Genomic DNA, 24160 nt, shown 5'->3' with positions numbered 1-24160 from the left:
ATTATCATGAGATAACTGGTGCACAGCAGGCAATAGGTTAAACTTATGAGTACCATAGCTGTCTTACTGAGGCAGTGAACTGTGCTGGGGCACTTATATTTAAGTGTAGCTGAAATATCTGAAAATGGGGCTCTGATCAGCAATGCCATATAGTTGCATTATTGATTTTAGCTCTATGATCTAGCTTGTGATCTTCAGGATATCTGCCATGAATACATTCTGCTCGGGGTATTGTTGACTCTCATATTTACCAAGCGCCAGGCATTAACCGGACGGACTGCTGTTGTGTACTCCTATTGTCTATTGCCTGAGGAAGCGGGTCTGAACCTGCAAAACGCGGTGCGATTACCCCCTGGAGTGTACCAATAAATCTACTTTGTTTTGAATACACAGCTTGTTGTGCCTGCTTGCAGGAGGTAAGTCCACCACTGCCTCCTAAGCACTTTTAAATTTTTTAATTATTGATTTTATCTTTTGGCGCCTCTGTCCTCTATTACGTCTCATATTTACCAAAGCTGTGCATTTTGTGAAGTGTAGTGGAACATTATGCATTTAAAGGGAACCAGAGAGGATGACAAAAAGCTTTTACACATACCTGGGGCTTCCTCCAGCCTCATACGCCTGGATCGCTCCCACGCCACCGTCCTCCGCTGCCTGGATCCGCCGGTACCGGGTCCCGTCATTGCCGTAAGTCGGCCAGTCGGCCGGCGCACGCGGCCAATTGACCGCATCACAGCGCGCTCCCTCCATACAGGTACGCATGTGGCTGCTTACTGCGCAGCCGCATGCGTCCGTGTATGGAGGGAGCCCCTGTGATGCGGACAATTGGCCGCGTCTGCCGGAAGTGACGGGCCCGGGACCGGAGGAACCAGGAAGCGGAGGATGGCGGCGTGGGAGCGATCCAGGCTTATGGAGCTGGAATAAGCCCCAGGTATGTATAACAGCCTTTTTCTATTTTACAAAACCATTCCTCTCTGGGTCCCTTTAAAGACATTATTGAACAGTTTCATGTAGTAGATTTGAAAGCTGATATGAAATACTTACGGCATATTCATGCAAACACCGCTGCAGTATGGAACACTTTCCTCGACCTGACAGTCTCCTTGCCTCAGAGTTGTTGTGTTATACAAAACATGGCATGCTTTGGGAGCTAGGGAAAAAAACATTAATATTAATATCTCCTGACTTTTTAAAAACATATTTCATTACAATTAATGTTATGTTGTGTCACTAGATCATCTAATAGGAATGATAAACTGTGGCTTATCTCATTAACTGCACATCATAACAATGTAGCGTGAAGAGGAAACCTGAAAGACGCGTGCATGAAAAAAGGGGGCCATGAAAAAAAACTGCCCGGCTGGATAATGAAATGGCACTAGTGGATGTCGAAATATCATAATGACCAGTCTTACCAATGATAACTGCGCCTCCAATGGCAAAAGCAATGGTAGAAAACAGTCAGGGCGGAGTCGGAGGTATGCACTGACGTCACAGGAAGCAGGGTGAGCCAAAGCTGACGTGCTGCTCTCGATCCAGCGGCCAATTTGTATGCCGCTCCTGTTGGTCATCCATGGTTTTTAATAAAGATTTTAGATGTTATCACTGGTAAGGATCTCCTTGGCTGACTATCTACACTACAGGCAATTTAGCAAGACGCGCTTCTGGTGAGTGGAATCATGGAGGGGGGGGGGGGGGGGGACGGACATCTGCTTATCCCTTCCATTATGGTGGCACTACCCACAGGAGTGCAGCACGAGGTGCTATATGTGAACTGGCCCTAATAGTACTTAGCACTATGTGCAAATTTTAATATTGTTTTTCAGGGTGACTTTTGCTTGGACTACAAGTGAAGTATTGGAAGCGCAGTGGTTTTTGTTGCTGTTTAAAATCTCATAATGATAAACATCATTGTCAAACTTGGTTAACGATAAATACTGTTGTACGGGAAATAACGAAAAGATATTAACATTAAAAATTGTTACATAATTCAACAATATAGCTTAACCCAACCCTACTCTCACACAGAACACTCCCCTGATGGTGCCTAAAACTAACCACTCCCCTGGTGGTGTCTAACTCTAACCAACCCCCTTGGTGTTGCCTAAATCTATCTGCCGCCCAGGTCAGTCGTGGAATGGCCTGGGGGTAAGGGGGGCAATCTACCCTCGGGTCGCCTCTCCTTCAATTATTTATGGCCGGTGGCGATAGTGCAGTCACTACCACGTGCACAGTGTGCCCTGTGAATAATGTATACACGGCTGCCCGCTCTTGGCCGTTCTAAACCCCGCCATCTGCCTGCGTTACAGGCTGTCAGCCAGATTGAAAACCTCGTGTGCACCCGGCCTGGGCTGGCTGTTTTTTCTGCTGCTGCCGTGGTCACGCTGAGTCGAAAGACATGACTCCGCACTGTCCATCAGTGTTGCCAACCGCCCGTAAATTTACGGGCAGCCCGTAATTTTTGATACAAATTAAGCTGCCGGTGAATTCCGTAAGGAATTCAGCAGCGTCCGTAAAAGGGCGGCCAATCGGCTCTGTTGCAGGAGCAGTGGAGGAAGAGCTGTGGGCAGCGGTGGAGAAGGGGGGCAATTCCCCCCCCCTTCTCTCACCTTAGTGCTCTCCCTCACCCGCTGACTGTCCCCCTCCTGATCTAAGTGGCGAGTGGCTGGCAGTGGCGTTTGGCAGCGGGCGGGACTTACCTTCCGTCTCGATCCGGCGCCGGAAGTTCTGCTGCTCTGGTCTGGACCAGACCAGAGTAGCGGCAAATCATCCGGCGACGAGACGCAGGTAAGTTCCGCTCGCTGCCGCCTGCCACTGCCAGCCACTCTTCACTTAGTTCAGGAGGGGAGAGCGAGCGAGGGAGAGCACTAAGGTGAGAGAAGGGGGGGGGGGGGAATTGCCCCCCTTCTCTGCCACTGATGCCACAGCTCTCCCTCCACTGCGCTGCTCCCCTCCTGCTTTGGGGGGTCACCTGGCTACCCATGGGCACATATACCTCTGGCTACATCTACTGGGCACATATAACCCTGGCTACATCTACTGGGCACATATAACCCTGGCTACATCTACTGGGCACATATAACCCTGGCTACATCTACTAGGCACATATAACCCTGGCTACATCTACTGGGCACATATAACCCTGGCTACATCTACTGGGCACATATAGCCCTGGCTACATCTACTGGGCACACATAACCCTGGCTACATATACTGGGGACATATAACCCTGGCTACCCATGGGCACATATACCTCTAGCTACATATACTGGGCACATATAACCCTGGCTACATCTACTGGGCACATATAACCCTGGCTACATCTACTGGGCACATATAACCCTGGCTACATCTACTGGGCACATATAACCCTGGCAACATCTACTGGGCACATATAACCCTGGCTACATCTACTGGGCACATATAACCCTGGCTACATCTACTGGGCACATATAACCCTGGCTACATATACTGGGGACATCTAACCCTGGCTACTCATGGGCACATATACCTCTGGCTACATCTACTGGGCACATATAACCCTGGCTACATCTACTGGGCACATATAACCCTGGCTACATCTACTGGGCACATATAACCCTGGCTACAGCTACTGGGCACATATAACCCTGGCTACATCTACTGGGCACATATAACCCTGGCTACATCTACTGAGCACATATAACCCTGGCTACATCTACTGGGCACATATAACCCTGGCTACATCTACTGGGGACATATAACCCTGGCTACCCATGGGCACATATACCTCTGGCTAAAATACTGGGCACATATAACCCTGGCTACATTTACTGGTCACATATAACCCTGGCTACATCTACTGGGCACATATAACCCTGGCTACATCTACTGGGCACTTATAACCCTGGCTACATCTACTGGGCACATATACCTCTGGCTACATATACTGGACACATATATCCCTGGCTACATCTACTGGGCACATATAACCCTGGCTACATATACTAGGCACATATAACCCTGGCTACACATACTGGGCACATATAACCCTGCCTACATATACTGGGCACATATAACCCTGCCTACATATACTGGGCACATATACTCCTGCCTACATATACTGGGGACATATACCTCTGGCTACATATACTGGGCACATATACCCCTGTCTACATATACTGGGGACATATACCTCTGGCTACATATACTGGGCACATATATCTGCTGACTACATATACTGAGGACACTGACTGTTTGCCATTATGTGCATTTATTGGTGAAAAGCTTTCTCTTATGTGCATTTACTGGTGAAAAGCTGTCTCTTATTATGTGCATTTACTGGTGAAAAGCTGTCTCTTATGCTCATTTACTGGTGAAAAGCTGTCACTCATTATGTGCATTTACTGCTGAAAAGCTGTCTCTCATTACGTGCATTCACTGGTGAAAAACTGTCTGTCATTATGTGCATTTACTGGTGAAAGGCTGTCTCTTATGTGCATTTACTGGTGAAAAGTTGTCTCTTATTATGTGCATTTACTGGTGAAAAGCTGTCTCTTATTATGTGCATTTACTGGTGAAAAGCTGTCTCTCATTACGTGCATTTACTGGTGAAAAGCTGTCTCTCATTACGTGCATTCACTGGTGAAAAACTGTCTGTCATTATGTGCATTTACTGGTGAAAGGCTGTCTCTTATGTGCATTTACTGGTGAAAAGTTGTCTCTTATTATGTGCATTTACTGGTGAAAAGCTGTCTCTCATTACGTGCATTTACTGGTGAAAAGCTGTCTCTCATTACGTGCATTTACTGGTGATAAGCTGTCTCTCATTACGTGCATTCACTGGTGAAAAGCTGTCTGTCATTACGTGCATTTACTGGTGAAAGACTGTCTCTCATTATGTGCATTTACTTGCCATGCCCACTTTAGTCGCTGCAAATTTCCTCGAACATGTTGCCCCCTACCCATTTGACTGCCCCCTCATATGTGCCAGTCTAGAACCGGCCCTGTACCCCTGCCTACATATACTGGGCACATATACCCCTGGCTACCTGTTCTGGGGACATCTCTCCCCCTGGCTACTTGTTCTGGGGACATCTATACCCCTAACCACCTATCCTGGGGAAACCTATAGACCTGGGGCTACCTATTTTTGGGGAACCACTGCTGTCAGATTAAATGTATTTTGGGGAACTGCTGCCAGATTATGTGTATGTTGGGGGAATCGCTGCTGCCAGATTATATCTATTTTTTGGGAACCACTGCCATATTATCTGTATTTTGGAAGAACCTCTGCCAGATTACGTGGATTTTTGGTGAAATGCTGTAAAATTACATGTATTTTGGGGGAAGGGGGGGAAACACTATGGCAGAGCTCAAACTTCCTTGGCAGACCTTTCACAGCAATATTAAAATCATGTATATTTGGCCCCACCCATGACCACGCCCACATTGTGTTGCATGGCCACGCCCATTTTTTCGGCGCACCGCGCTACGCAAGGGGTTTTGTCAGTAAAAAGTCTTTTGTCAGTAAATTTTTAGGTATTTGTCAGTAAAAAATAACGTGAAAGGTTGGCAACACTGCTGTCCATGTGTAGAGCCATTGTAGCTGAAGATACTGCTGCCTGTAAACTAGCAGTGCCAGTGTTGAGAGCACGGGAAACAGGCAGCTATCCAGAGGAATCGTTGCTGCTGCTGGCTCTGGGCTGCCTGCATTCCACGAGATGAGACAACATAGACATGTCCTGGGCTTGGCTGAGGGCGGAGAAGCTGTGGAAGTTGCTGGAAGAGAGGTGAGAAAACTTTCACCTACTGAGAGAGGGGTTGGTCACAGTGGATAATCTGAGAGTGCAGGTGACTGGTGACAGCTCTCTTCTCTCCCTAATTGTGAAGAGAGCTGTCACCAGTCACCTGCACTCTCGGATTACCATAATAAATTGCTTTTTTTTGTCATCAACTGAAAGACTGTCAATTCTGCCCATGAATAATCACACCCCACATACAGGCAGTGGGTGACTTCTGACTCTGAGGGAAGCCCTGGATGCCAGCCAGGTAGCAGTGAGTGGGCCAGACACCTCCACCCCTTCCCACATTGTTAAACAAGCCCACCTTATACTCAATGCCCACCTCATCATGGTGACTAGATGTGCTCTCAGTAGTGCACAGTGCCCTTAACCTCCCACCTCCCCCCAACGCATATACATACTGTGTGGGGGTTGGTTAAATTGTGGACACCTAGTCACCTTTAAAGTGTAGCAGAGAAGACCATTGTAAAATATTTAATACTTAACTGGGGCTTCCTCCAGCCTCAAAAGTACCGCTGAGTTCCTCGCTGTCTTCCCAAGTGCCTCAATTCTTCTGATAGGGGATCCGGTAATCTGGCTCAGTCACGCCAGTCGTCTCTTCTGCACATGTGCGGCTCTTACGTGCATACGCAGAAGAGCCCGACTGGCAGGGCTGAGCCAGTTACCAGAACTGATTGCGACTGAATGGAGGCACGCGATGCTTGTGGGGCTGTAGGAAGCCCCAGGTAAGTATCAAATCTTTTACAATGGTCGTCTTTGGTTTACGTAAAGGATATCAGAGGTGAATAGGAATGGGGGGAGGGGGAGCAGGCATGAACAGGGGCAGTCCTCATATCTTTCCCCTATTTCACCTTGTCCCCCTATGTTCTATCTTAAAAGCTAGGTCCGCAGCAGTACGCAAGCGCTGGGCCTGCCAGCGTGTGTCATTGATTGGGTTCCCTGGCCTTGAGCACTCTGCGCAGGCACATTATGAGTCGATTTGGGGGGAGGGGTGGGCATGAGAACTGCTCCCTGTACATGCCTTATCCCTGCCCCGCCCCCCTCCATTCTTCGTTTTTGCCCTTTTTTCAAGCACCGGCGATTTTCAAAATCGCCATAAAAAACACTTGTGCAATGATTCTCTATGAAAGAGTTCACATCTGAGCGGTTCGTTTCCGATCCGCTCAGAAAAGCGCTGCCTGTACCATTTTTAGGCGATTTTGCCTTAATGGAAGGTATAGGAAAAAACGCAAAACATTGTGCAGCAATTGCGTGAGCATTTTTAAGAATAAATACATTGTACTTATTCTTTTCCGGGTCAAAGGGAGTGAATTGAAATAGCACTTAGAAAAGCGCTTTAAAAAAAGAGAGCGCCGGGAGGGGAAAAAATTGATTTGAAAATTGCAAAACGCTGACGTTTGCAATTTCGATTTCAGATGTGAACAAGGCCTAAGGCCTGGAACCCACTACAAAACGCTATCGCTAATCGCAATCGCTAGCGTTTTGTATGAGCAGTTTATAAGCGATTTCCTGAGTGTTTTAGGGGGCGATATTAAAAAATGTGTCAATTTGCCAGCGGTTGTGTAGCGATTAGCGTTTTAAAGTCTGATTGGTCCTTTGCTCCGTGCAGGATTTGATGAGCGATTATGCCAGCAATTATATACTTTACATTGAAGCGCAAACGCTAACAAAATGCTGCATGTCCTGCGTTTGTGATTTTGCTAATCGCAATTGCTTCTGTATAATTTGCACCATCCATTTACATTGGCAGAGCGTTTAGGGAAATTGCTAGCGATTTATCACGCTCCCTATATGCTAAAACAATCGTTCTAGTGGGTTCCAGCCCTCAGTCAGTGTTTCTAAAACCTGTCCGCGTGACTCCCCAACAGTGCATGGTTTGCAGGGAACCTCCCCTATGCACAGGTTGGGTAATTGGTGTCTCAGCTACATGGAAGCCACCTTGCTGACACACTAATTACCCCACCTGTGAATATGTGATGTTGCCTGCAAAACAGGCACCATTGTGGAGTCATGAGGACGGGTTTGAGAAACAGGGGTCGAGTGGGGCGTGGACGCAGGTGGACGACGTCCACTTGCTTTTTTCAGAGAGTGGACGCCGTCCACCCTGGCATCTGTGGAGGGAGAGAGCGCAGTGGAAGGAGAGCTGTGAGCAGCGGTGGGGAAGGGGGGCCATCTCCCCCCTTCTTCCCTCACCTTGGGGCTCTCCATCCCCCGCTCTCCCCTCCAAAACTAACGTACTGGCAGCAGGTGGGAGTCAAAACTTACCTCACTCTCGTTCCAAACGCTGAGTAAGTAGTGATGTCCGGTTCATTTGAGCCGGTTCTGTCCTGTGAGTTGTGTGATCCGGCTCATCACACTGAACTGAATCAGTTCAGTGGATGAGACAGGAACTGCAGCTGAACACTGCAGCTGCAGTTCCTGTCTCCTCCACTGAACTGATTCGGTTCAGTATGATGAGCCGGATCACAAAACTCACAGGAAAGAACCGGCTCAAAGAACTGGACATCACTACTTACCCGGCTTACCCGGAAGGAAGAGGTAAGTCACGCTGCTGTCAGGCTTCCACAAATTTTAGTTCTGGACTGGAGGGGGAGAGGGAGGAAGGGGGAGCCCTGAGGGGGGGAGGAGACATTTCCCGCTGTGCCCACCAATCCCTCCTCTCTGTGCTGCCTGACTACATATACTGGGGACATATACCCCTGGCTACATACACTGGGCACATATACCCCCTGACTACATATACTGGGGACATATACCTCTGGCTACATATACTGGGCACATATACCCCTGACTACATATACTGGGCACATATACCCCTCACTACATATACTGGGCACATATACCCCTGACTACATATACTGGGGACATATACCCCTGGCTACATATACTTAGCACATATACCTCTGATTACATATACTGGGGACATATACCTCTGGCTACATATACTGGGCACATATACCCCTGACTACATATACTGGGCACATATACCCCTGACTACATATACTGGACACATATACCTCTGGCTACATATACTGGGCACATATACCCCTGACTACATATACTGGGCACATATACCCCTGCCTACATATACTGGGGACATATACCCCTGCCTACATATACTGGGGACATATACCCCTGGCTACATATACTGGGCACATATACCCCTGGCTACATATACTGGGCACATATACCCCTGACTACATATACTGGGGACATATACCCCTGACTACATATACTGGGGACATATACCTCTGGCTACATATACTGGCACATACTGTATACCCCTGACTACATATACTGGCACATATACCCCTGACTACATATACTGGGCACATATACCCCTGACTACATATACTGGGGACTACTATACTCCTGACTACATATACTGGGCACCTATACCCCTGGCTACATATACTGGACACCTATACCCCTGGCTACATATACTGGGGACTACTATACTCCTGACTACATATACTGGGCACATATACCCCTGACTACATATACTGGGCACATATACCCCTGACTACATATACTGGGGACATATACCCCTGGCTACATATACTTAGCACATATACCTCTGACTACATATACTGGGGACATATACCTCTGGCTACATATACTGGGCACATATACCCCTGGCTACATATACTGGGCACATATACCCCTAACTACATATACTGGGGACATATACCTCTGGCTACATATACTGGACACATATACCCCTGACTACATATACTGGGCACATATACCCCTGACTACATATACTGGGCACATATACCCCTGGCTACATATACTGGGCACATATACCCCTGACTACATATACTGGGGAAATATACCTCTGTCTACATATACTGGGCACATATACCCGACTACATATACTGGCACATATACCCCTGACTACATATACTGGGGACATATACCCCTGACTACATATACTGGGGACATATACCTCTGGCTACATATACTGGCACATACTGTATACCCCTGACTACATATACTGGCACATATACCCCTGACTACATATACTGGGCACATATACCCCTGACTACATATACTGGGGACTACTATACTCCTGACTACATATACTGGGCACCTATACCCCTGGCTACATATACTGGACACCTATACCCCTGGCTACATATACTGGGGACTACTATACTCCTGACTACATATACTGGGCACATATACCCCTGACTACATATACTGGGGACACATATAACCCCTGACTACATATACTGGGGACACATATACCCCCTGGCTACATATACTGGACACCTATACCTCTGGCTACATATACTGGGGACTACTAAACCCCTGACCACATATACTGGGCACATATACCCCTGGCTACATATACTAGGCAACTATACCTCTGGCTACATATACTGGGGACTACTATACTCATGGCTACTTATACTGGGGACACTTATAGACCTGGCTACCTATGCTGGGGGTACCTATTTTGGGGGAACTACTGTCAGATTATCTGCATTTTTGTGGAACCGCTGTTATGTATTTTGGGGAACAGCTGCCAGATTATGTGTATGTTAGGGGAACAGCTGCTGCCAGATTATGTTTATTTTGGGGAACTGCTGCCAGATTGTGTATGTTTGGGGGACCACTGCTGCCAGATTACGTGTATTTTGGGGAACTGCTGCCAGATTGTGTATGTTTGGGGGACCACTGCTGCCAGATTATATGTATTTTGGGTGTTACGTGTATTTTGGGTGAATCACTGCCAGGTTTTGCGTATTTTGGGGAACTGCTTCCAAATTATGTGTATGTTGGGGGAACTGCTGCTGCGACATTGTCTATTTTGGAGGAACCACTGCCATATTTGTATTTTGGAGGCATTTCAACCAGATTATGTCTTTTTGGTGAAATGCTGTCAGATTACATATATTTTTGGGGGATACACTATGGCAGAGCTCAAACTTCCCTGGCAGACTTTTTAAATCACTGCTAAGGTCATGTATATTTGGCCCCACCCATGACCACGCCCACATTATGTTTGACCACGCCCATTTTTGGCATGCCGCGCTGTGCGCGGCGCAGGGGTTTTTAGGGTGAGTCCACTCACCTCTTTTTCCAGGACTAGACCCCTGCTGCTTGTTCACATTGGGGGCAATTTCAGGGTTTTGTAAAGCGCTGGCGATTTTAAAAATCGCCTTAAAAGTGCTTGTGTAATGTAAGCTTATGTGAGTGTTCTCACATAAGCCATGCGCTTCTATTCAATCGCAAACGCGGCTCCTGCACCATTTCTAAAGCGTTTGAGATTCAATAGAAAAGATAGGGAAAGCTCTTGAAAAAGCGATTTGCAAAGCGATTTCCTAAGTGCTTTCATGAATAAATACATTGTATTTATTAATTTCCGGGTCAAAAAGTTCACTTCCTGACTGATGTCAGGAAGTAAAAAAAAACAAATTGCTCCACAAGAGCGCTTAGAAAAGCGCTTTTCTAAGTGAAAATCACTCTGAAAGCACTTAGAAAAGCGCTTAGAAAATCACTCAATAAATTGCTCAACGCTTGCGATAGCGCTGGCGATTTATAATGTGAACTAGGCCTAAGTGATGTGGGGACTTACTGAACATGAGCTGGACTTGTTTTCTTATAGGGGGAGAAGATTTTGGAAGTTCCTATTTGTGTTAAAGGGAACCTAAACTGAGATGGATATGGATTTTTCCATCTAACATAATACCAGTTGCCTGACTCTCCCGCTGATCCTGTGTCTCTAATACTTTTAGTCACAGCCCCTCAACAAGCATGCAGAGCAGGTGCCCTGACTGAAGTCAGACTGGATTGCTGCATGCTTGTTTCAGGTGTGTGATGCAAACACTACTGAGGCCACATAGGTCAGCCGGACTGCCAGGCAGCTGGTATTGTTTAAAAGGAAACATCCATATCGCTCTCAGTTTAGGTTCCCTTTAACTAGCACACACCACTTCTCAAATTCAGGGGAAAGGCTTAAAAGGGTACCAGCGAGCGTAGAGTTGTTAGTGTCAAGCTCAGCACAAATTCCCTTTGTCAAGGAAATGGGCCTCTAGTTTGTGTTTTCCCCCAGGCCAAGAGGTCCCAGTCCTCCCCTGGCCCGGGTGGTGCCTATCCCTAACCACTCCCCCTGGTGGTGCCTAACCCTAACCACTCCTACTGCAGAAACACCATTTTACACATAGAAACAACAATATCTTTGATAACGTAATATCTGCACATACAAACAAAATATATGACAAAAACTATAACGTTGCAAGCTTCTAAAACTATAACATACTTTAAAAACTGTAATGTTCTAATGTTGTTAATGATATTTATTGCCATGCCCTTCTTTTTGCTTTTTTTGGCCGTATTAACAATAATTGCATTAGATTCTATGGCGGTGCCCTTTTCGTCCATCCTCAGCCAACCCCCTTTTTTTCCTGCTACCTGAGAGACTAATGGGTAAGAGGCAAGTGAAATGTAGAGTGTTACATGATCAGAAATATATTCATTTAAAAAAATTGCAGTCAACAACATAAAACGAACAACATAAAACTTCAACTACATTACTTATAAATGTCATGCCTCGCTGCTATGAATCTCGTGTGAACATCTCCTAAAAATGAGCACAAAAATTCTCCCAACATTCATATTTCTACTGACCCAGAAAGGGAAAGAAATTGAGCTCATCAAAGCTAGCAGCTAATGATCAATTAGCAACAATTATTTAACCACTTGTGCCCATGCAGAATTGCAATCACGTCCTCTCTGCCACCAGTTGTACCACAAGGACATGATTGTTATTCTGCAGCATCTGATGAGCACAGTGCACATGTTAGCATGCATCTGTGCTCGTTACCAGGGGCAACAAGTGGGAGATTAATCAGATTGTGACTCCCTGGTTTTTGACCCCCCTCCACTGGACCACCAGGGAATGTGGAGGGTACATCTAGACTACCAGGGAATGTTTGAAGGGAAAGGGGAGGACCCCTAGAGTACCAAAGAATGCCTTAGAGGGTAAAGGGGAAGGACCACCACTACACTACCAGGGAAAGCTACTGGGGTTGAGGGGAACAACTAGACTACCAGGGTGAGCTATAGGAAAGGGGGGAGGGCACTTGATTACTAGAGAATGCCTTAAGAGGGGGGGGGGGGCACTAGACCACCAGGGAATGCGTAAAGGGAATGTGGAGACCACTAGACTGCCCCTAAAAAATATTTGAAGGAAGGGGGATTAGTAGACCCACGGAAAAGCTCCTTTAGACCGCAGTAAAAACTATAAATAAGATGGGAGTACTCATGGATCACCAGGAAAAGCTTTAAAGAAAGAGGAGGCTATTACTATGAAAATACTGTTTTGCCACCTCATATAACTCCACCCACTTTTGAATACCTGCGTTATAAAGCAACATATTACACTTTCTCAGAGCAGGGACAAGGTCCTCCAGCACCCAAGGCTGAGACACCAAAGTGCACCCCCCATCCCTCCCACCCCAGCTGTCACACACTGATTGCTATTAGACTAAGAGGGCCACAGGGCCCACAACCTCCTCAACACCTTAATATCTAGTTATCTGGCTTGCAGTCACTGCTATGTATCCCCTTTTCTTATTTCTTTCTGCTTCATACACAATTAGGAATGGCAGCTGAATGAATTGTGCGCCCCCTCCTACACTGCGCCCTGAGGCTGGAGCCTCTCCAGCCTATGCCTCGGCCCGGCCCTGCACTTTCTTTAAACCTTTTATTCCCCCTGCTTACCTTTAGACTTTTTTTATAATCTTTTCAGTACTAGGAGAGAAAAACTACATAACGAACATTAACCTCTTCCCTACTGAGGTGTTTTTTCCCGTTCTGTACCAGACCAATCTTCACCTTTCACCATTCCTTCCATTCATTCACCAATAACTTTATAACTACTTATCACAACAAAGCGATCTATGTCTTGTCTTTTTTCGCCCTCAATTAAGCTTTCTTTGGGTGGTACAATTTGCTAAGAATAAATAATAAGAATATAATGGAAAAAAAACTCATTATCTCTCCGTATTCGGCCATTATGGTTTTTAAGGTGTATTTTTTCTGTTTTGTGCCCATCACTAATTACAAGCCCATATTTTAAAAAATAACAGTAATATACCCTCTTGACATGCATAAAAAAAGTTCAGTCCCTAACCTAAGGTAGCTATTTATATATATATATTTTTAATCGTGTTTTTTTTTTTTTTTTTTTTACAAATGCATATATATTTTATTTGGGTACTTATGGGAGAGTGTGGGAGTCAAGGGGTTAATTTTAATAGTATGAATATGCATTTTATTTAAAAAAATGTATGTAGGTGTAATTTTACTATTTGGCCACAAGATGTCCTCTGTAATTATTTTCCTGAGCAAACTAATAGTACGCAACCAGAAAATAATGTGGGGACGTGTAACAATGACCGCAGGCTTCTCATTGATGCCAGTGATTCCATTGATTCCGGCACTTAGATCGATGAATGGGAACTGTGTTCCCATTCACTGATTTCCGGGTTAATGGACAGCTACGAGTACCTGCGCGGGAACGAGCGGCGGCCGTTCGCAGAAATAGATGCATATCTACGCCCGTGTGCAGGAACTGAAGTCCTGCGGGGCATAGATTTACTTCCGTGAACGGCATAAGTAGTTAAATATCTTCATTATACATAGGACCAGCAACAAAACTTGAGTTTTATAATAGATGGGATAAATAGACAAATGTAATTAATGTTTATTATCTATGGTAGCACTTTTAATTTTAAAATGATAATAGGTGAAATTTAAGAAACTATATATTTTTTTTCTTCTTTTTCCCTTTCAATGTAAAATGCATAGGAAATAAAATAACTCCTGGAGAAAAAAAGAAGCTCTCAAAAAAAAAAAAAAAATCTAGTTTGTATGAAAGAAATGGTTTCTTTAACAGTATCCCATACAATAGAAAGCATGAAGCCTGGTTCACATTGTACCTGATCCGGGACGGATCTGACAAAATGGATCCATTCTCCATTCCGTTCGATACGTTTTCATATGTTTTGTTCATGTTTTACAACCATTTCGCATACGTTCTGTTCCAGTACAGTATGAACGAAAATGTATGGAAAATGGACAATGTGGAAGGGAAAGGGGTTGGCCAGGGTGGGGTTGAAGAGGGGGATGGTTTCAGTAGTTGTTTTTATCTATTGAGTTGTAGTTCTGGATGGGTGATGTGGCTTGCAATGGGCCTATGTTGCAGTGTGCCTATGCAGCAGACAGACAGCCTGGAACCTGCTGTGTCTGGCATGGTGTGCATCAATCTGTGCCCCGGAAGTAGAGACAATTAAAACAGGAAGTGATCTTTTGGTACGATTCAGGTACGTTTTATAGCCAATGGTATCAGTATTGTCCGTTTTCCATTGAGATACATTGCATACGTTCAGCGTTCAAGTCTGTGTCAGTTCCGTGAAAATGGTACATGTCGGAAACGTCCGATCAGTTTAGCGGAACGTAGGAAGCGGATCCGTTTTAAAATACCATATGTGAACTTTCCCATTCAAATGTGCATCCATCCACAGATATGCTTCTACGCTCCGCTTAACGCTACGGTTTTTGTGCAATGTGAACCAGGCCTTAGACACTGGTCAGGAAAAACCTCATGATGTGCACATTAACAAGCAAATTACCTTTGCAGACTTGGCCACATCCATCTGAGCTTATTTCAACACTGCCCTGTAAAAATAATAATGATAATAATGATAATAATAATAATAATAACATCTCATTCATATTATACATGCAACAGTTTGGATGTTATAATAATAATAATAATAATAATAAATCTCACTAATATTATAACCATAAAAGATTGGATGTTTATAATAATAATAAATCTCACTAATATTATACATGCAAAAGTGTGGATGTTTATAATAATAATAATAATAATAATAATAATAAATCTCACTAATATTATACATGCAAAAGTTTGGATGTTTGTTACTCAATCACGTGACAATGGCTGAACGGATATGAATTAAATTTGGCACACACATAGTACATTACCTGAAATAACATATAGGATACTTTTAACCCCATAACCAAAACGTGGGCGGAGACAAATACAAATTTCACTGGTAAAACGTAAACTGCAGCCATTCTTACACTGTTAAAGTTCTGATGCTGTGGAACTGTTAAAGATACACCAAGCCTTTTCAGTTCTGCTGAGTAGATTTTTAGTCCAGAGGTTCACTTTAAGTTCTGTTGTGGAGGGTTGTGAGGGCTTGGAATAATAGTGCCAGAAAGCATTGTGAACCTTGTCGGGGTGGCTAGTTATTTCACTTGAGGGGGTGGGAATCTTAAAAGCAGAGTTAACTTTTTTCTGTTTTCTTAATTTGCATGCAAGCCAGGTGTCTGACTTGTTAGCCTTTTTGTAATATTTAGCTTTAGTCCATGTGATAGCCCTATCAACATGATTGGCCAGGATGAAGTCCAGCTGTAGGGCAAGGTCTCTAATTTGCCTAGCAAGAAAGCACGAGGGACCTCAGTATGTGGAACCTATAAGTGAGTGTCTGGTGGTTTTTAGTTTGTTCGCATTTAAGGTGACTAGCTACCTGGATCAATTTACCCCTCAAAACTGCTTTGTGGGCCAACTATCGGGTCATAGGGGAGAATTCCTCTGAGGCATTGGCATCAAAGTATTTTTTTAGTTCTTCAGAAATCTCAAGTCTAGTGGTTGGGTTGATGAGGAGGGATTCATTTAGGCACCATTTAGACTTAACTTTCAACCCGATTTGATCATCAAGGCACAGCAGTACCATATTGTGGTCTGGCTAACTGACAGATGTGAGTCTTGAGTAGAGCAGGGAGGGTATTAAAGCTACAGATGTCAGTACACTCACCTAAGGGATTATTAGGAACACCTGTTCAATTTCTCATGAATGCAATTATCTAATCAACCAATCACATGGCAGTTGCTTCAATGCATGTAGGGGTGTGGTCCTGGTCAAGCCAATCTCCTGAACTCCAAACTGAATGTCAGAATGGGAAAAAAAGGTGATTTAAGCAATTTTGAGCGTGGCATGGTTGTTGGTGCCAGACAGGCCGGTCTTAGTATTTTACAATCTGCTCAGTTACTGGGATTTTCACGCACAACCATTTCTAGGGTTTACACAGAATGGTGGGAAAAGGGAAAAACATCCAGTATGCATCAGTCCTATGGGCGAAAAAATGCCTTGTTGATGCTAGAGAGCAGAGGAAAATGGGCCGACTGATTCAAGCTGATAAAAGAGCAACGTTGACTGAAATAACCACTCATTACAACAGAAGTATACAGCAAAGCATTTGTGAAGCCACAACATGCATAACATTGAGGCAGATGGGCTACAACAGCAGAAGACTCCACCGGGTACCACTCATCTCCACTACAAATAGGAAAAAGAGGCTACAATTTGCATGAGCTTACCAAAACTGGACAGTTGAACACTGGAAAAATGTTGCTTGGTCTGATGAGTCTCGATAGATTCAGAATTTGGCGTAAACAGAATGAGAACATGGATCCATCATGCCTTGTTACCACTGTGCAGGCTGTTGGTGGTGGTGTAATGGTGTGGGGGATGTTTTCATGGCACACTTTAGGCCCCTTAGTGCCAATTGGGCATCGCTTAAATGCCACGGGCTACCTGAGCATTGTTTCTGACTATGTCCATCCCTTCATGACCACCATGTACCCATCTTCTGATGGCTACTTCCAGCAGGATAATGCACCATGTCACAAAGCTTGAATCATTTCAAATTGGTTTCTTAAACAGGACAATGAGTTCACTGTACTAAAATGGCCCCCACAGTCACCAGATTTCAACACAATAGAGGATCTTTGGGATGTGATGAAACGGGAGCTTCTTGTCCTGGATGTGCATCCCACAAATCTCCATCAACTGCAATATGCTTTCCTATCAATATGGGCCAACATTTTTAAAGAATGCTTTCAGCACCTTGTTGAATCAATGCCACAAAGAATTAATGCAGTTATGGAGGCAAGAGGGGGTCAAACACCGTATAAGTATGGTGTTCCTAATAATCCTTTAGGTGAGTGTATATAATTAATTGTTGTATATTCTTTATGGAGTATGTATAAAAAGAGTACCCTCCTTTTTATACCATTAAGTTCCCTCCAGGAGTCTACTAAACTGAAGTCTTTCATAGTGTCTATAAGCTTCTATCACTGTTTTTTTGAGGGTTCATTTGGAGAAGTTTTCAATTTATCTAAGGAATCAGTAATTGTTAGATTTAAATCTCTGGCCCAAATAGTTGGGTAATTGGGAAGGAAGATCAAGTGATCCGAGAATGTCAGAAAAGTTTGGAGAAACATCTTTGGGAGCACGTAGGCATTAATCAAAATTAAATCGGTATTGTGAAATTCACCTACCGGGATGTGGAATCTACCAAGCTCGCCCAAGATTGTGGAGGTAATGGTGAGCGGGAGGGAGGAGCTGATCAGAGTCCGAACTCCCCTATGTTTCTTGGGTGCCCTAGACTTGAACACAATAGGGAATCATTTGTGGAAATAGCAGGGAGCAGAGTTGGAGGAAAAGTGTGTGTCATTGGAAGCAAACCATGCCCCCGGAAAGTCTCATTATATCAATAAATGCTTTGTGCCGTTTGGCAGAGAAATTAAACTCATGAACATTATGAGATATAATCTTAACCACGATCGAAGTAGACTATAAATTGCAGGTAGGGTGACCAGAGCTTTAGTATCAGACCAGAGTGATGCAACAACCAACATAGTGTAACTTGAAACAGATAAAATGCAATTAACAGTAAGGTAAGACAAGTATGGAGGTCGAGGGAGCATGTGCCAAATGCACAACACTCCTGGACCATTTAATCGGAGGGCAACATAACAGACCATGGACGGCCAGAGCCCTGGAATAGGAACTGAGTGAAGAACTCTATACCCTAGAGTCCAGTGAATTATAGACATTAGGTTATGTAAGGTGGGGACGCAGTAATAGTTTGGGTCACATAACATTAAATAAGCAGTTAAGCATATCACTTGAATTATGGTCAGCATCCTTGGTACTACCAAGGGTAGGAGCCAGTTAGAAACGTAGCCGGCCATGTAAAGGGAAAAGGGGTATTGCTTAACTAGGACATGTCAGTTCAGCAGGACTTATCTGTATGCCCCTAATGGTGTTGTGGTACATTTAGGGTATATGGGGCATGAATCAGGCCATAGGCAGAAGAACCCCAGTGACGGGGGAGTAGCCCATTTCCCTTGGGTGTATGCATGAAAAAGAGAAGGGGTAAAGAAAACAGAAGTGAGGATAAAGAGACAGAAAAGCCACGTGACGGGGGGGGGGGGGGGGGGGTCAATTCCCCCTCATTGTATAGGTCCCAGAGAGGAAGGCGGAAACAGATACCAGCATAAAAGTCCACAGCCCAATCCGTGTGCTCAGGCGGAAGTGCTAAATCTGGCATTTTAGTTTTAGGGTATAGGGGGTTACACCAAGGGTGCTGAATAGGAAAGAACAACCTAATATACTGTAGGTAAAAGTGAACATTATAGCATGCAACATTAAACAAGAGGATCAAAAAGTATAACCAGTTCAAACAGGTAAAAGTCCCACAACAGGTACCATAAAAAGGGGTCAGTAGTTCTGGAGGCCTGATCAGGTGAGGAGCAAATATAGGACACATGAGATTGATAAACATAGTGCCATACAGAGTATGGCAACCTCGGCAGAGCAATCCAGCAGGTAAAGTTAAATAGTGCAGGCGGCAAGTTAGTAATATAGGACTCCTTGTTGTGGGGAGTTGGAAGGCCTAATGGTGAGTGATCCGCTACCCAAGTCCCAGGGGAGCTTAGGAGGCAGGTGGCAATAGCCCCAGGAGGCAATGAAAACAACATAGGCTGTAGAAAAAATGGTAGCGGGCTCAGTAACAGAACATGTACGTAGTGATCCGATGGATTGGGAGCAATGTGGCAGAGTGTCCTGGAACTCAGCAATGGGGACATAGGGTGTCAGTACAGAGCTCCACCAGCAGAGATGGTAGCCAGGAGAAACAGTGCTAGGAGGGCCATACAGTATACCTATGCAGTCATGGGTGATAGGATGGACACAAAAACCTACCCAGGTTAGGAAGGCAGACAATAGTGGTGAGTGCAGTCATTAGGACATAGATGTGACGGAGAAAAAGAGGGTAAATGGTGGGATACTTAGCTGAGATTCGGAGACCCACGGGGGCATTGAGAGAGTGACGTCCAAGCTCGAGCAGGCCTCTGAGAGTGCTGGGGAAGAGGACTTCATCGCGGAGTAGTGCTATGCTATCCTTGGGAGACTTAGTGGTACACTGCCTGCCACCAAGAGTGAAGGTGAGCTGGCAAGGAAATCCACACCGTTACTGAAGATTCTCTCTCATCTGGTCCAGAGTAGCTGAGTGAAAGGTAGAGATGTCCTGAACGCTTCGCCGGTGAGTACTATTCAGCAAAGATCGGGTATTTATGCTCGCCGCGAGCAGCAAGCACATGGCGATATTTGACCTGCCCCCACACATCATTATCGGGCTAAACTTTGACTCCTTACATCATAGTTAGCAGGCACATAGCAGCCAATCAGCTTTCACTCCCTCACAGACCCCCGCCCCATATAAAAACGTATTTGTGCCCGCCATGTTCCAGTCTGTCTTCGGCTGGAATAGTGAGAGGAAGGGACAGAGCTTGCTGGAGATAGGGAAAGCGTTAGCCAGGCCTATTTATTTTGATCCTCGCTGACTAACTTGCTTTTAAAGCAACCCAAACATTCCTTCTTAGGGCTACTTCCTTATTCTGTTGTGCCCAGTGTCCACTACTATAATTGTCTGTCACATTAGACACAAGCACAATAGTACTCAAGGGCCTCTGTTATTATCACTGTATTATGTTTGAACTGTTGCATATCTCAGTGTCTGGTACCCCACAGACAGAGCCCACTTGCACTGACCCACACCTGTGTCAGTTTGTTTTCATCATATAGCTCCATTATTAACTTCCCATGCTGGCATCTGCTACACACCACATTGATTCATTCAGTTGAGTGCACATGCAGCACCACACACACACACAACCCCCCCCCCCCCCCACACACACACACGCACGCACACGCACACACACGCACACACACTCCTAGGGGCCTTACAGACCTGTTAGCGCTCAATTTTGGTAAACGTGATAATAACTAAACTAAACTAAATCCAATGCCACCATGGCGGTGTGTCAGGACGTATGCATTTTATTGCCTTCTGCCACCATGCTGTAATTTTGTTATTGCAATTTAAAAAAAAATTAAATGACATTGCATTTTTTTTAAATAGCTTTGTATTTGTGCTTTTTTTTTATAAATAACTTTTTTCATCAATAACGTAAAAATAATTTATTAAACGTACATTTGACAAATATGATTAAAGAAAAAAAAAATAGGTTGTAGACTGAGCCTGTCTGCTACAGTTGAGCGCGCATGCAGCAGCCACACATCTAAGGGCCTTATAGACTGGTTACACTCAATCTCACGTGGCTGCTTGGTCACGTAACTAGTTGGCATGGAGGAGTTCACAAATAGACTTAAAACAAAGGTTAGGCTGTACATTGAGCCTGTCAGTTTGTTTTCATCATATACAGTGTTTTGCAAAAGTATTCGGCCCCCTTTAAGTTTTCCACATTTTGTCATATTACTGCCACAAACATGAATCAATTTTATTGGAATTCCACGTGAAAGACCAACACAAAGTGGTGTACATGTGAGAAGTGGAACGAAAATCATACATGATTCCAAACATTTTTTACAAATAAATAACTGCAAAGTGGGGTTTGCGTAACTATTCAGCCCCCTTTGGTCTCAGTGCAGTCAGTTGCCCATAGACATTGACTGATGCGTGCTAATGACTAAATATAGTGCACCTGTGTGTAATCTAATGTCAGTACAAATACAGCTGCTCTGTGATGGCCTCAGAGGTTGTCTAAGAGAATATTGGGAGCAACAACACCATGAAGTCCAAAGAAGACAACAGACAGGTCAGGGATAAAGTTATTGAGAAATTTAAAGCAGGCGTAGGCTACAAAAAGATTCCCAAAGCCTTGAACATCCCACAGAGCACTGTTCAAGCGATCATTCAGAAATGGAAGGAGTATGACACAACTGTAAACCTACCAAGACAAGGCCGTCCACCTAAACTCACAGGCCGAACAAGGAGAGCGCTGATCAGACATGCAGTCAAGAGGCCCATGGTGACTCTGGACGAGCTGCAGAGATCTACAGCTCAGGTGGGAGACTCTGTCCATAGGACAACTATTAGTCGTGCACTGCACAAAGTTGGCCTTTATGGAAGTATGGCAAGAAGAAAGCCATTGTTAACAGAAAGCATAAGAAGTCCCGTTTGCAGTTTGCCATGAGCCATGTGGAGGACACAGCAAACATGTGGAAGAAGGTGCTCTCGTCAGATGAGACCAAAATGGAACTTTTTAGCCAAAATGCAAAACGCTATGTGTGGCGGAAAACTAACACTGCACATCACTCTGAACACACCATCCCCACTGTCAAATATGGTGGTGGCAGCATCATGCTCTGGGGGGTGCTTCTCTTCAGCAGGGACAGGGAAGCTGGTCAGAGTTGATGGGAAGATGGATGGAGCCAAATACAGGGCAATCTTGGAAGACAACCTGGTGGAGTCTGCAAAAGACTTGAGACTGGGGCGGAGGTTCACCTTCCAGCAGGACAACGACCCTACACATAAAGCCAGGGCAACAATGGAATGGTTTAAAACAAAACATATCCATGTGTTAGAATGGCCCAGTCAAAGTCCAGATCTAAATCCAATCGAGAATCTGTGGCAAGATCTGAAAATTGCTGTTCATAAACGCTGTCCATCTAATCTGACTGAGCTGGAGCTGTTTTGCAAAGAAGAATGGGCAAGGATTTCAGTCTCTAGATGTGCAAAGCTGGTAGAGACATACCCTAAAAGACTGGTAGGTGTAATTGCAGAAAAAGGTGGTTCTACAAAGTTCAAAAGGTGGTTCTACTCAGGGGACTGAATAAATACGCACACCCCACTTTGCAGTTATTCATTTGTAAAAAATGTTTGGAATCATGTATAATTTTTGTTCCACTTCTCACGTGTACACCACTTTGTCTATGTCTTTCACATGGAATTCCAATAAAATTGATTCATTTTTGTGGCAGTAATATGACAAAATGTGGAAAACTTCAAGGGGGCCGAATACTTTTGCAAGCCACTGTAGCTCCATTATTAACTTACCATCCTGGCCTCTGCCACTGGTCCATTCAGTTGAGCTCACGTGCAGCACCACAAACACCTAAGGGCCTAACAGACCGTTTAGCACTCAATCTAGGTAAATGCGGCGTTTGGTCTGTCAGTGTGAAGCGGGCATAACCCTTACATTACTACTCTGGACATTTAAAAGCAGCCCTTTATTCCTTAAATGTAGGAATCCGAATATACTGTAATTTCTGCCCTTTAGGGATTAAAGCCCATCTGTGTCAACTCCGAAATTTTAGGTGGGACTTTTGGCATGAATCCACCTCTGGCATGCTCTTGTCTAGGTGTTAGACCCTTTGAAACAAGATTTCCATCACTTTTGTGGCCAGAGACAGTCTTTGTAGTTTTCTAAATTCGCCTGCTTATTGAAGTCTATGACGGTACATCAGGTACCCATGTCCGCGAACATTTGCGGAAGTTTGCGTTCGCTGTTCGTGAACCCAAAATTTGATATTCATGACTAGTGAAAGACTCTCCTCTTTTGGTATGTAAGTGAAGGTAGGTTTGCAAGGATGTGAACAGACTCCAGGACACCAGGGAGGGTGGAGAGGTCTCTTGCAGCCGTCAAGAGTTGTTCCCTTACTTTCGCATAGTGGAGCATGAGCACTACGTCTCTTAGGGTCTCTGGAATCCACGGTTTAACAAGGGCCCGGTGAATCCAGTAATTCTAAAGAGGTTGGAGCTCACTTGCGGAAGATAGGTTGAGGGATATAGGCTTCAGGTCTTGAATGGATTCCGGAAGACCCCGAATGTGCACGTTGGATCTGCAGGCAGGGTTTTCGAAGTCCTCCAGCTTGGCTTCGAGGGCTGCAATTTTGCTATTGTATAGGTCGAGCGGGGCCTTGTCATCTTCATCACATCTGCAATGCTGTCACATTGATTCTTTAGATCCTCATTTTCCGATCTCCTGTACTTGGTTGAACAGGTTCTTCACTGCTGAGGAAATCTCGGATCTTGTTGGCCATTGCGGTCTGCTCTGTGTGCAGTCTCTTGATGAAAACAGAGATAGTGGTTGAATAAGGTGGAGTAGCATCATGTTTCAGCTTTTTAGATCTCCTTGGCATATCCCCTCATGGAAGGTGAAGAGTGGGAGCAGTTGCAATGGA

The 24160-nt window shown here is 44.8% G+C and overlaps 1 protein-coding gene across 1 annotated transcript in view; it reads right to left on the bottom strand.

Moving 5' to 3' along the window:
- LOC137539091 (hemocytin-like) overlaps positions 1 to 24160 on the bottom strand; it is a 207839-nt gene that overhangs the window by 12123 nt on the left and 171556 nt on the right. The window contains exons 17-18 of the mRNA XM_068261570.1: positions 15428 to 15473; positions 1045 to 1150 (exon numbers count right to left, since the gene is read on the bottom strand). Coding sequence (XP_068117671.1) covers positions 1045 to 1150; positions 15428 to 15473 — 152 coding nt within the window. The remainder of the gene's footprint in view (positions 1 to 1044; positions 1151 to 15427; positions 15474 to 24160) is intronic.

Source organism: Hyperolius riggenbachi, chromosome 11 (genome assembly GCF_040937935.1).
Source record: "Hyperolius riggenbachi isolate aHypRig1 chromosome 11, aHypRig1.pri, whole genome shotgun sequence".
NCBI classification, from domain to species: domain Eukaryota; kingdom Metazoa; phylum Chordata; class Amphibia; order Anura; family Hyperoliidae; genus Hyperolius; species Hyperolius riggenbachi.
Note: the sequence above shows the minus strand (reverse complement) of the source record. Positions and strands in the feature narration are given on the sequence as shown.